Below are 15,030 nucleotides of genomic sequence, written 5' to 3' on the forward strand. Positions count from 1 at the left end.
TGGATCCCTAGCCTGGTAACCGCCATATGCAGTTGGTGTGGCCCCAAAAAGACCGAAAAAAAAAAAAAAAAAAAAAAGAAAGAAAATATATGTTATGTCCCTAAGTGAGAGAATCTTTATGTCAGGTTTGCAGCCTATAAGACGAATCTGAGGTAAAAAATAAGCATTGCTGCAGTTTCGATGTAAGGCACTAGAAACAATGTTTTAAAATTCAGTATGTATTTATTGTGTTTTTGTAGTTTTTTATTGTGTAATCTTTTGGGTAGAGTGTTGACTTTGGATTCACGTATACATGAAATTAAATCCGGTATCTACCACTTAATATTGTGTCTTTGTGAAAGTTGTAAGCTCTGTGAGCTTTTGTTTTCACATTTGTAGAATGAGAATAATACCAGGCTAATTAGATTATGAGGAGAGTTAAAATGACAAATTGTGTGTGAAACATCTAGCATAGTGCCTAGTATATAATAAACATTTCGGAATTATTTTTTATTATTTCAAGAATGCCTGTATAAAGTATGATTTAGGTACTGTGATTGAGACTTCATGTGTCAGAATTGTCCCATTAGAGTAGTTAATTCAAGAGGTTATCCATTTATTCCCCATGTGATTGTAATTGATTGGAGTGTTTTCAGAACTCAGCTTTTGGAATTCATTCTTTTGAAACCCCCTATTTGAGGGTGGATTTTATTTATTTTTATTTTTTAAAATGATTTTTATTTTTTCTATTATAGTTGGTTTACAGTATTCTGTCAATTTTCTACAGATTTTATTTTTTATAATAATCAAAAAGACTGAAACTTTGAAACCAGTTTTTGGGACAGTGTTGGAATAAGACTAATCATACTGGCTGGCTGCACCCACGGAATATGGACTTTCCCAGGCTAGGGGTTGAATCGGAGCTACAGCTGCTGGCCTGTACCACAGCCACAGCAACACAGGATTCGAGCCTCATCTGCGACCTATACCCCAGTTCACAGCAGTGCCAGATCCTTAACCCCCTGAGCGAGGCCGGGAATCGAACCCACAACCTCATGGTTCCTAGTCGGATTCTTTTCTGCTGTTCCACGATGAGGACTCCCATACTGCCTTTCTTATCTGACAGTGGATTCTAAAGACTATATGAAATAAGTATGAAATGTTATATAACATTAAATAAGTATCAAATATTAGCATTATATGGTGTTGTTTGAAATTAGTATATTACCTCCTAGGATGACTATTTTGAAAGGAAAACTATCTCTTGGATAAGTAAGTACTTTATTGTTTATTGAAAAGTATTTCTTGGGAGTTCCTGCTGTGGTGTAACAGGATCAGCAGTGTCTCTGCAGTGCTGGGATGCACGTTCAATCCCCAGCTTGGCACAGTGAGTTAAGGATATGATGTTGTTGGGGACGGCCAAAGGAAAAAAAAAAAAGTAAAAAAAATTAATTTAAAAAAGAAACTTAAAAAAAAACCTCGTGTCTGATATATTTACATAGTTTACATTCAGGAAAAATTTTACATTTTTGTTCTGAAAAAAATGTGTTTTTAACTTTTTTTAGCGCTCTCCAGAATACACCAATTGTCGATATCTATGCAAGCTTTGCTTAATTCACATTGAAAACATCCAGGGAGCACATAAGCATATAAAAGAGAAACGGCATAAGAAAAACATTTTGGTAAGTTCTTTTTTACAAAATATTTATTTATTGAATGGTAAAACAATATCAAATTTTTTTTATTAATGAAGCTAAATATCAAATATTTTGTCCATTCTTATGGTAGTAACTGAAATAGTATAATGGTGTTGATGGAGTTCCCATAGTGGCTCAGTGGTTAATGAATCCGACTAGGAACCATGAGGTTGCGGGTTCGATCCCTGTCCTTGCTCAGTGGGTTAAGGATCCGGCATTGCCGTGAGCTGTGGTTTAGATTGCAGACGCGGCTCGGATTCTGCGTTGCTGTGGTGTAGGCCAGCAGCTGTAGCTCCAATTCGACCCCTAGCCTGGGAACCTCCATATGCCGAGGGAGCGGCCCCAGAAAAGGCAGAAAGACAAAAAATAAAAAAAATAGTGTTGAAAGCCATGATTGTCCTCCTTACCTTAGGTGGTCAGGAGGGGAATCTTCTCAGAGACCAGTCTGCTCATCATACAGTGTTCTGATTCCTAAGCTTAAAAATCAGGTACAGTTGCTTAGTCAACCAGTATTTATTAAGTTCTTATGTGCTTGGTCAAGGGAGGGTGAATATAAAGATAATCCTCTCAGAGTATCTGAAGTACTGGGGAAGGCATACATTAAGTATGGTGAGCTTTATTAAAGGGGGAAATGTGCTGCTAAGGAAGTGTGCAAGGATATTTTACTTAGTCTAGAGGAGGAATGGTTCCTTTGAAAAAGTGACATTTGAGTGGTTGAACCTTGGAGTAGTAGTTTTTAAAAAATTTTTAAAATCTTTTTGTCTTTTCAGGGCTGCACCCATAGCATATGGAAGTTCCCAGGCTAGTGGTTGAATTGAAGCTGTAGCTGCCATCCTACAGCACAGCCACAGCAACACGGGATCTGAGCTGTGACCTACACCACACACAGCTCATGACAACGCCAGATCCTTAACCCACTGAGTGAGGCCAGGGATTGAACCCACATCCTCATGGGTACTAGTCGGGTTCATTACCGCTGAGCCATGATGGGAACTCCCAGAATAGTAGTTTAAAAGGCAGAAAGAAGAGGAGCATAAGAGAGGTGAGATGAGAGCATTTCATACAAAGAAGCAGCATGAATAAAGGTCTCTTAGTCATGAAAGGACATGGCACGTGAGGAACTGAAAGAGTTTAGTATGATTGGAGCAAAGAAAGCTAGGAAGAAAATATGAGATGAAGTTGGAGAAGTCCAGGCCATGTAAGGCTTGATAAGCTTTAGACTATGGAAATTCATAAGTTTTCAGTTATTTTTATTGGAACATTTCATATAGACATAGTGTAAGTAGAATATTTTCTTTTTTAGAATTCATAGTATGTTAGCTACTTAAGTTTTTCTTTTCAAATTTAAAATATTCTGTGTAACCTAGGATATTTTCTCTGAGAAATATTCTTTCACTTGACCTTCCCAACAGGTCTGTGTTACAGGTGCTCTTTCCCTGTACTTTCATAGTGGCTTGATCAGAAAACTTAATACACTGTATCATAAATGTCTGCCTTCTCTCCTCTCATAGACTTCAGTCTTCAGTACTGTATTTAATTAATCAATTAATTTTGTCTTTTTAGGGCTGCACCCACAGCATGTGGAAATTCCTAGGCTAGGGGTTGAATCAGAGCTCCAGCTGCTGGCCTACACCACAGCCACAGCAATGCCAGATCCAAGCCATGTCTGCAGCCTATACCACATATGGTACAGGCACCACTGGATCCTTAACCCACTGAGTGGGGCCAGGGATCAAGCCCATGTCCTCCTGGATACTAGTTGGATTCATTACTACTGAGCCACAACAGGAACTCCAGTATCCAATATTTTAGAGGACAGTTTTAATTTTTATTTATTTTTGTTTCTGCATTGCTTAGTACGGTGACTGACATGTTGTAGGTGCTCAGTACATTTTCTTTGGGAAAAATGAATGTATTAGAGTTCCCTGGTGGCCTGGTGGGTTAAGACCCCAGTGTTGTCACTGCTATGGCTTTGGTTCCTGCTCTGGCATGGGTTCAGTCCTTGGCCTGGGAACTTTTGTGTGCTGTGGGCGTGGCCAAAAAATATGAATGCATTAAAAAAAATGTGGAACTTAGAAATCATTTATTTTTTTATCAGCCTGTTTTGATTTAATTAGCAGTTCAAAAGACTTAATTGAATAGAAATAAAGTGGTAGTTGAGAGAAATTTCAAGAAATGTTGAAGGTGCTGATCATTAGTGGCAGGAAGCTCAGGGAATTGAAAAAAAAGAAACTTAAAAAGAAAGCCAATTAACATTACATACATTATAGGAAAATTTTTAGAATATTGTAAAAAACAAACCAACCTGAAAAGCAGCTGTACTGGACTTTTGGTGAAATTTCAATAACTAGGACTGGATTTATCTTCTTTTTGAAATAACCAAAAAAAAAAAAAAACCCAAACAAACAACCCCCCTCACCACAGAACCCCAAACCAAAACAAAATAAACCCAAAAAACAGACACAAGTAGCTAACAATGGTTTTCAAGCCTTGAAGAATGGACAGTGAATGGAAAATAGATGAGATGAACTCAATGCTTACTTCAATTTGAGAGAATTTTCGGATTGTACTGTAGAGATCAGAACCCAGGGGACTCCCAGAGTTGAGAAGATGGACTTGAGTCCAGGAAGTACAGTGTGGCTAGAGTTTATAGGACAGAATAACAAAAAGGAGAAAGCTATGTATAGAGAAACCCAAAAATCTATGGACTGTCTCCTCAGAGTATTCAGCACAGTAGTGATTGGTACATGGATCTGAGAAAGCTGCCTCAAGCTAGGGAAAGAACACTGAGAGAATTAGAACAGTGCTTGTTGCTCACACAAAGCTGGGAATAGTATCTTCCCATTATCCAGACTGAAAAACTTCATACTTTGTGGGGCATTGAGTAGAGTACTCAGAAAAGTATTGTTTCAGTAGTGGGGAATATTTATCCCTAAACTAAATGTGGTCTGGTCCCAACCAAAAAGTTTTAAAGGCAAGACCCAAAATAGTAAACTATTTACAAGTATTTTGTATCACTACAGAACAAAGCTTGAGAATATTTATGGAAATACAAAATATCTATCACCTCCAGAAGTTCACATTGTCTGCCATTCAGTTAAAGATTATCAGGCATTCAAGGGAGCAGGAAAGTACAAACCATGAAGGGAAGAAAAATCAGCTAATTGAAACTGACCTTGAGCTGACAAAGCAGAATTAGCAGAGGAGGACATTTAAGACAGTTAACACAACTGTATTCGTGGTGTTCTGAAAAATAGAGACATGGGGAATATAAAAAAGATTCAAGGAGTTCCCATTGTGGCTCAGTGGGTTAAGAACCCAGCTAGTATCCATGAGGATGAGAATTTGATCCCTGGCCTTGCTCAGTGGGTTAAGGATCCAGTGTTGCTACAAGTTGTGGGTGAAGGCTGGATCCTGCATTGCTGTGGCTGTGGTGTAGGCTGGCAGCTGCAGCTCCAATTCAACCTCTAGTCCAGGAACTTGCATATGCTGCATGTGCGGCCCTAAAAAAAAAGATTCAAATTGAACTTACGGAAATGAAAACTACAATGTGTGAGATGAGAAATACAGTTTGTAGGACTAATGGCAAATCAGACATTGCAAAAGAAAAGGTTAGTAAACTTGAAGATATAGCAACGAACTATGCAAAATGAAAGAGAAAGAAAAATGAACTTGGGAAAAAAAGAAAGAAAAGAGCATCACTGAGCTCTGGGATAATTGGTACTTGTGTACTGGTTCTAAACAAACTCCTCCAGGACTATTGAAGAGGAAGAATACTTTCCAACCCAGTCTATGAGTCCTGTATTACTTTATTACCAAACCAGAAAAGGACATTACAATGAAAGACGACTTCAGATCAGTATCCCTCTTGAACATAAATACAAAAATTCTAAATATATAAGAAAATTGAATCCAGTAATATATTTAAGGAGAAAATGCATCATGATCAGATAGGACTTTATTCCAAGAGTTTAACATTAGAAAACCAGTCAGTGTAATTCATCATATTAACAAAACTGAAAAAGAATACTATATGATCATCTTAGTAGATGGTGAAAAAGCATTTTAAAACATCCTTATAAAAAAAATCTCAGCAGACTAGGAATGAAAGGGAACGTTCTCAACATGATAAAAAAAAAATCTATGATGAATTTATAGCTATCATTATAGTTAATGGTGGAACACTGAATGTTGTCTCCCTAAGATTAGGAAAAAAGATAGGTATGAAAACGGTATAGCTGTTGTGGGAAACTGTGTTGCAGTTCCTTAAAAAATTAAAAGTGAAATTACCGTATGAGCTAGCAGTTACTCTTTTGAGTATATGCTCAAAAGAAAAGCAGGGTCTAATATTTGTAAAGTCATGTTTATAGTAGCATCATTTGCAATAGCTAAATCTTGGGAGTAAATGTTTTGTTCATTGACAGATGAATAGATGAGCAAAATGGCACACACCATGGAATATTATAGAGCCTTAAAAAGGAAGACAATTCAGTATATTACAACATGGAAGAATCTTTTTTTTTTTTTTTTTTTTTTTTTTGTCTTTTTGCTATTTCTTTGGGCCGATCCTGTGGCATATAGAGGTTCCCAGGCTAGGGGTCGAATCGGAGCTGTAGCCGCCGGCCTACACCAGAGCCGCACGCAGCAATGCGGGATCCGATCCGCGTCTGCAACCTACACCACAGCTCACAGCAACGCCGGATCCTTGACCCACTGAGCAAGGGCGGGGACGGAACCCGCAACCTCATGGTTCCTAGTCGGATTCGTTAACCCCTGCGCCACGACGGGAACTCCAACATGAAAGAATCTTAAGTAAATTAATGCTAACTAAAAAAAAAGCTAGTCACAGAGTTCCCATTGTGGCTCAGTGGTAACAAAGCTGACTAGTATCCATGAGGACTCTGGTTCGATCCCTGGTCTCGATCAGTGGGTTAAGGATCCAACATTGCCATGAGCTGTGGTGTAGGTCACAGAACATGGCTTGGATTTGGCATGGCTGTGGCTGGCAGTTACAGCTCTGTTTCGACCCCTAGCCTTGGAACTTAAAAAAAATTTTTTTTTTAATTTAAAAAAGCCAGTCACAAAACGACAAATACTGTATTTATACCCAACTTTTAAATTTTTTTGGTCTTTTTTAGGGCCACACCTACAGCATATGGGGATTCCCAGGCTAGGGGTCGAATTGGAGCTGTAGCTGTCGGCCTACGCCACAGCCACAGCAACGTGGGATCCGAGCCACATCTGCAACCCATACCACAGCTCACAGCAACACTGTGTCCTTAATCCACTGAATCAGGCCAGGGATCAAACCTGCGTCCTCATGGATGCTAGTCAGATTCATTTCCCCTGAGCCATGATGGGTACTCTTACACCTAACTTATATGAGGTACTTAGAGTAGTCAGAATCATAGAGACAGAAAGTAGAGTGGTGGTTGCCAGGGCTTGGGGTGGTAGAAGAATGGGGAGTTATTCTTAATAAGTATAGAGTTACAGTTTTACAAGATGAAATGAATTCTGCTGATGAATGATGATGATTGTACATTTGTAAAAATGGTAAGATAGTAAATTTTATGTTATGTATATTTTATCACAATAAAGCATTTAAAAAAAGGTATGTCAGTTCTTACCACTTCCATTCAGTGTAATTCTGGAGACTCTATCCAGTGCAAGAAAAAGAAAGCTATCCCAATTAGAAAAGTAAAACTAAATTTGCAGGCAGTTTAACTGTTTATGCATAATAATCTGTGAAATCTAGAAAAGAGTTATTAGAATTAATGAGTGAGTTTAGCAAGGTTGCAGAATACAAGCTCAATATGCAAAAATCAACTAGTTTTTATTTACTAGTAATAAATAGTACAAAATTGAAAATTAAAAAAACTGCTATTTATGGAGTTCCTGTCGTGGCACAGTGGAAACCGGTCCAGCTAGGAACCATGAGGTTGCAGGTTTGATCCCTGGCCTCGCTCAGTGGGTTAAGGATCTGGCATTGCCACAAGCTGTGGTGTAGGTCGCAGACACAGCTTGCATCCTGCGTTGCTGTGGCTGTGATGTAGGCCAGCAGCTGTAGCTCCGATTAGACCCCCAGCTAGGGAACCTCCACATGCTGCAAGTGTGGCTCTAAAAAGACAAAGAAAACCCAAAAAACCCTGTTACTTACATTAGCATTAAAAATATGCAAAATTTGTACAGAAAGTACAAAACATTCCTGAGAGAAAGAAATGGAGAAATAAACTTCATCTATGTGTTGTAAGAATTAATACTGTTAAATGTCTTTGCAAACTGATCTATAGACTGAACACAATCCTGACCAAAATCCCAAATTGAAAAACAGATTCTAAAAATTATGAACCTTTGCTCTTTGAAAGATATTGTTTAAAGAATGACAATATTAATTGCATATTGGGAGAATTTATTTGCAAATCATATATCTGGTAAATGATTTGTTTATAGAAGATATAAACTTTCAAAACTCAGTAGTAAGTACAGTAACTCCCCCTTATTCTTACTTGCTTTCCATGGTTTCTGGTAACCTTGGTCAGCCATGTCTGAAATAGTAAATGGAAAATACAAGTAAACAACTTACAGTTTTAAATTGCATGCTATTCTGAGTAGTATGGTAAAATTTCATGTCATTCAGCTTCATTCCCCACTGGGATGTGAAGCATCCCTTTGTCTAGCAGATCCATGTTGTATATGCTATCTGCCTGTTAGTCACTTAATAGACATCTTGGCTATCAGACTGGCTGTTGGTGGTGTCACAGTGCTTGTCTGACTAATCCTTATTTCACTTAATAATGGCCCCAAAGTGCAGAGTATTGATGCAGGCCATTAGAGTAGTCTTTTACAGCGCTTAATTTATAAATAAAACTTAATCATAGGTATGTATGTGTAGTATAAAAATAGTTTTTACAGGGTTTGGTGCTATCTGTGGTTTCAGGTCTCCGTTGGAGGCCTTGAAACTTATCCCCTAAGAATAACAGTGGAATACTGTAAACAATCAAATAAAAATATGGGCAAAAGATTTGAGCCAGTATTTTATTAAAGAAGATGCACAGATGTCAAACACATGAAAAAATGCTCAGTGTTATTTGTCATTAGGAAAATCGCAACACTTTTTAGAACAGCTAAAATTAGAAAGATTGACTATGCCAAGTGTTGTCAAGGATGTGAATGAACTGCAAGTCTGAAACAGTACTGGTGGACATGTACCAAAGTATATCAACTTTTTTTTTAAGTTTATTTTTTAGGAGTTCCCTAGTGTTCAGCAGTTTACAGATCCAGTGTTGTCAGTGGTATGACTTGGATCGCTGTTGTGGGATGGGATTGGCCCCTGACCCGGGAACTTATATGAGTTGTGGGCAAGGCCAAAAAAATTGTATTTTTAATTGAGAGACAGTTGACATATATAACATTTGTTTCAGGTATACAATATAATGATTCAGTATTTGTATATTTTGTGAAATTATCACCACAATAAATCTAGTTAATATTTACCACCATACATAACATTTTTTTCTTGAGACAAGAACTTTTAAGATTTACTCTTAGCAACTTTCAAATATACATTACTGTCTTATTAACTACAGTCACCAAGAAGAATATTATATCTCCAGAACTAATTTATTACTGAAAGTTTGTACCTTTTGACTACTTTTACCCATTTTGCTCACCCTTAAGCACCCACCCTGCCTCTGTGCCACCAATCTGTTCTCTGTATGAGTTCAGTTTTTGTTGTTGTTGTTTCAGATTCCACATATGAATGAGATCATAACGAGATCATAACAATATTTGTCTTTCTCTGACTTATTTTATTTAGTAGTATGCCCAGAAGGTCCATCTGTGTTGTTGTACATGGCAAGATTTTCTTTTTTTTTTTAATGACTGAATAATATTCAATTGTATACATAGACCACATTTTCTTTATTCTGTCCTCCATCACACATAGGTTGTTTCCATGTCTTGGCTATTGTAAATAAGGCTGCAGTGAACATGGAGGTGCAGATTTCTTTTCCTATTAGTGTTCTCATTTCCTTTGGATAAATACCCAGAAGTGGAATTACTGGATCATATGGTAATACATTCACTTTTGAAAACATTTTGGCAGTTTTTATGTATCAGTGCATGAACAGATACACAAATTGTGGTATATCCATACCTTGTTTACACTGTTTGATGTAAAAAGGAGTGAACTGTTGATTACAGAACAACATAGATGAATCTTAATTATTCTGAGTGAAAGAAGCCAGGCAAAAATAAGTACATACTGCGATTACATGTATATAAAACTCTAGAGAAAAATTCAGCTTAATCTGTAGTCATAGAAAGCCAGTTGGTGGTTGTCTGAGTATGGGTGTGGAAGAGGGAGGGAGTGATTACAAAGGAACATGAGCATTTAAAGTTTTAAAATGAATGCATTTTGTATAAAATATATTTCAGTAAGTTTGTTAAAAAGTATTCAAAAAGAAAAGGTAAGATCATTCATAAAGGTGCAAAAGTTGGGAATGTGGCTGACTTATCGATAGCAGCATCAAAAGCCAGAAGATAGTTGAATAACTTAATTCCAAGGGAGGAAGACCTCCTGTCAACCTGTATTTTTATACCTAGTGAAATTGTCTAAAAATAGTGAACACAGAATATATTGATGGACAAATGAAATCAATGTTAACCTCCAAAAGACAAAGGAAAATTCTAAGGGTTGTATTTTAGACTAAAGGAAAATAGTCCTCAGGGAAACATGATGATAATGTTTAGGGTGTTTTTCTATTACCATTTAATCTGATACTGTACATGCCAGTCAGAGACATTCAAGACCTCTGCCACATCTAAGACAGTATCTTGGCTGTAACAAAATACAGTAGCATTTAGACCACAGCTAAATGTTGTACTTATGGAATCTTGGCTTCGATGCAGTATTTCAGAATTTATACAGAGTAAAATACAGCCAAGTTTTATTTATTTTTTTTAATATTTAATAGCACCCTCCCTATAGCACCTCTTATTCTTCTAATCCTGCTTCCCAAAAGCAGGGATCTGTCTCTTCATTTCCCAATCCTCAGTGTCTAAAGTCTGAATATTTGTTAATATTTTTCTGTCTTTTTCTCTTAAATATGAGACATTAAAATAATTGTTGTCAAATTTTTATTGTTGTTGTTCTTGTCAAACATAACACTAATAGGAAAAACAAGAAGAAAGTGAGCTTCGTTCTCTGCCACCTCCTTCACCTGCCCACTTGGCTGCTTTAAGTGTTGCAGTTATTGAATTAGCAAAAGAACAAGGAATAACAGATGATGACCTCAGAGTCCGTCAGGAAATTGTGGAGGAAATGTCAAAGGTCGTAACAGCATTTTTACCAGGTACAACTTCATTTTATACTTAATTTTAAAAGCCACACTTTTAAAAACTTTTCCTCTTGCTTCCTCTTCAGCTGAGGGTAGATTTCTTAATGTTTTCTTTTCTCTTTTTTCCTCCATCTTAAAAGTAGATGAATTTAATTATTTTAAAACTTTTGGGGGAAATATTTCAGAAAAGGAAAATGAATTATTGTACAGCTTAATTTTTGTAATAATAAAAAAAAGATTTTAAAAATGCCTAATGCAAGGTTAGTTGCTTAGTAGTTGGTTGTTAAGTTTTAATTTTTCATTATAGTTTACTTCTGAATAGACATTTTGATCATATTATTTTCAGTATATACATTTGAACCAGTCACTGAATAAAATTCCTATTGCTTGATAGTGGGGAAAATTAATTTAAGGATGTTAGAGGTAAAATTTGCACTTTTATTTATTTATTTTTTGACTCTTGCTCTTTCTTTACAGAAAGCTTGTTTTGGGTGCAAGGGGGAGTTGGGCCAGGTTTATTATAGACACTTATGTGTAGATTATTTGCTTGGCCCTCATCTTTTTTTGCATTAATACTGAATTTGAATAAATTTGTATTAAATAAGACTTGTTTCTTATGACCAGATGGATTTTGGACAGTTGATAAATTATAATTTTGTATAAAGATGTGAGATTTATAAGAAAGAATAAAAAGTTGAAATTGAAAAAAAAATTTTTTTGCCTTTTTTTTTTTTTTTTTTTTTTAAGGCTGCACCAGTGGCATATGGAAGTTCCCAGGCTACGAGCTGAATTGGAGCTACAGCTGCTGGCCCACGTCACAGCCACAGCAATCTGGGATCCAAACCACGTCTGTGACCCCCACCACAGCTCACGGCAATGCTGGATCCTTAACCAGCTGAGTGAGGCCAGGGATCAAACTTCATCCTCATGGATCCTAGTTGGGTTCGTTAACCGCTGAGCCACAAAGGGAACTCCTGAAATTGAAAATTTTTTATTTCTCCCTTTTCTGTAATGTAGTTTTCTATCTATATTGATACTAATTTAAATTATATATGGGAATAATTCACTATTATTATAAGGATAGAAATGAGATATTTATAATTTTAATGACTTGGATGACTTTCAGACATTTTCTGAACTTGAAAAGTAGACTTTTACATATACAGCTGAGTTTATAAACTTAAACTTTGAAACATACTAAACCTACCTTATCAGTCCCAATCATGTTATTTTTCAACTTGCTCTCTGGTGAGATGCTGTAAAATTTTGTCTTAGGATTTTTTTTTTTTTTTGCTTTTTAGGGCCGCACTCACAGCACATGGAAGTTCCCAGGCGAGGGGCTAAATCAAAACTGTTGCTGCCAGCCTACACCACAGCCACAGCCATGTGGGATCCGAACCATGTCTGCAACCTACACTACAGCTCACGGCAACTCTGGATCCTTAACCCACTGAGTGAGGCCGGGGATCAAACCTGCATCCTCATGGATACTTTGGATTCGTTACTGCTGAGCCACAACAGGAACTCCTGCCTTAGGATTTTTAAAAATAACGTAATTGGTAATTTACGAAAGATGCTGGTAGCCTTGAAATCTAAGAGATTTTTTGATTTTAGGTTTGCAATATCAGTTGACTTGGCTTCACTTTGTGTCTTTAAGAGCTTTGGCTGAGTGTCTGTGATCCTTTCCTTATTTAAAGTGCTATTTTTGGGAGTTCTGTTGTGGCTCAGCAGGTCAAGAACCCGACCAGTATCCATGAGAATGCAGGTTTGAACTCTGGCCTCGCCCAGTAGATTAAGGATCCGGTATTGCCGCAAGCTGCAGTGTTGGCCACAGAATTGGCTTGGATCTGGCATTGCTGTGGCTGTGGTGTAGGCTATCAGCTGCAGGTCCAATTCAACCCCTAGCCTGGGAACTTCCATATGCTTTTTTAAAAGACAAAAATTTGGTGCTATTTTTTATATAAATATAAATATCTAAAAAAATGTAGTTTGTGAGTAAAAATAGCTATAAATAGATTAGTAATTCTTTACTGTTACGTATTAAACGTGAAACATACTTCTAGTCATTTTAAAATGAATTATTACTAAAATTTTGTTTAGACACAGAGCTTATGTGAGTTGTTTCTTTCTGTCTTCTCTGGTCCTGAACCCTGTAACTAAGGGTTTTTTTTTTTTTTTTTTTATTTTGCAAGTTAGTTAGGAAGGTGGTTATTCTTCCATCATTGTTGTACCAGAATTGGAAAACATAGAATTGTGTGAAATTTTCCTTCTGCTATTTTTTTGAAATTCTCATTATTTGCATGCTGTTTCATGCTTTGATATTTTTCCTTTATTTTCAGAATGTTCACTTAGGTTGTATGGCTCATCTCTCACCAAGTTTGCTCTGAAGAGTAGTGATGTTAATATAGATATAAAATTTCCTCCCAAGGTAAGTAATTAGAAAAGAACCTTTCTTGTGTAGTTCTTAACCAGTGCTTGGTGTTTTCTTTTAATTGATTATTTTTTTAAAGAAGATGAGGGGGACTATAAAACTCTGACTTGTAGAATGTTAGCCATCATGATTAAACATTGCTTATGGAGAATACTTTCTCGGTGTCAGACATTGGTGGAATTAAAGGAATAAGGGACAGAAAAAAAGGAAAAGAAGTCAGTCATAAAAAAAAGAAAGGGAAAATTCTTATATTTGAGCTTGTTGAACAGTTATTGTTTATGGTAAGCAGTATAGAAAGAGGAAAGAATTTTGAAATTATACATCTCTGTTCAAATCTTGGCTGCAACGAGCAAGTTACCTGACCTTTTTGAACCTCAGCTCCCAATTTCCAAAATAGGGGTAATAATAACTTTTATATTAAATAAGATGATATGTATCAAATTTTTTGTATAATGCATAGTACATTATGGGTAATTTCAGTAAGTAGTTGCTGGGACGATTAGTAAAATACCAGTATTGTTTAGCATTGCTAGCATTGCTTGTTTACTGACATATCTGACATTTAAAATAATCTGTTTAGGGAGTTCCCATAGTGGCACAGTGGAAACGAATCCATGAGCATGCAGGTTCCATCCCTGACCTCTTTTCAGTGGGTTAAGGATCTGGCATTGCCGTGAGGTGTGGTGTAGTTCACAGACACTTGGATCCCGCATTGCTGTGGCTGTGGCGTGTGTAGGCTGGCAGCTGTAGCTCAGGTTCGACCCCTAGCTTTGGAACTTCCATATGCTGAGGGAGCAGTCTAAAAAGCAAAATAAATAAAAATAAATAAATAAAATAATCTTTTGACATTTTATGTGTTTTTAGATTCTTTTTTGGCTGCCCCACAGCATATGGAGCTCCTGGGCCAGGGATCAGCTCTGAGCTGCTCTTGTGACCTACGCCACAGTTGTGGTAGTGCAGATCCTTTAACCCACTCTGCAGGGCCAGGGATCAAACCCAAGTCCTGGTGCTGTGGAGATGCCACCAATCCTATTGCAACACAGCAGGAACTCCTGTTTTTAATTTTTTGAATAACTAGTTTATGCTCATAGGTGTTCGATGTGGGTGAAAATTTGATGTTTTAGTTTCTAGTCTGATACAATCCTTAACTTATACGTAATGTATGAATATTAAATACTTTTTAAATAGTAGCAAAATACACATTTAAACTAAATATTTGACATGCGTATTATTTTAAGTAATATTTTAATTTATGCCTTTTTGCCGTGCTGCCAGTTGTCAGTATCCCTTAAATTTCTTACCTCAACATCTTCTCTTTAGAAATAAGTTGGTAAACTAATTTCCTTTCGATTTGTTTAGCTGTGAAATTGCAGAATCTTTTCTCACTCTAAGAACTCATTAATTCTAGGAGCATTGCTGGAGTAATAGCACTGCATGATTTATTAGAATCTACTTCCATGAATAAAATTTCTTAACATAAAACATTATTCTGTTTTCATTATTTTATTTTTTTTAATTTATTTTTTTTTTATTTTTTGCCATTTCTTGGCCGCTCCTGCGGCATGTGGAGGTTCCCAGGCTAGGG

At 36.7% G+C, this 15,030-nt stretch overlaps 1 protein-coding gene across 13 annotated transcripts in view; it reads left to right on the forward strand.

The window, feature by feature from the left end:
- Window positions 1-15,030, forward strand: part of ZCCHC11 (zinc finger CCHC-type containing 11) — a 138,793-nt gene that overhangs the window by 52,233 nt on the left and 71,530 nt on the right. For all 13 annotated transcript variants that reach the window (XR_002345200.1, XM_021096637.1, XM_021096638.1 and 10 more), the window contains 3 exons: window positions 1,545-1,661; window positions 10,852-11,029; window positions 13,354-13,442. Coding sequence is in view for 12 of the 13 variants with exons in the window: in XM_021096637.1 (XP_020952296.1) it covers window positions 1,545-1,661; window positions 10,852-11,029; window positions 13,354-13,442 (384 nt within the window). In the remaining variant the exon portion in view is untranslated. The remainder of the gene's footprint in view (window positions 1-1,544; window positions 1,662-10,851; window positions 11,030-13,353; window positions 13,443-15,030) is intronic.

The sequence above is a fragment of the Sus scrofa genome, chromosome 6 (assembly GCF_000003025.6).
Source record: "Sus scrofa isolate TJ Tabasco breed Duroc chromosome 6, Sscrofa11.1, whole genome shotgun sequence".
NCBI lineage: Eukaryota > Metazoa > Chordata > Mammalia > Artiodactyla > Suidae > Sus > Sus scrofa.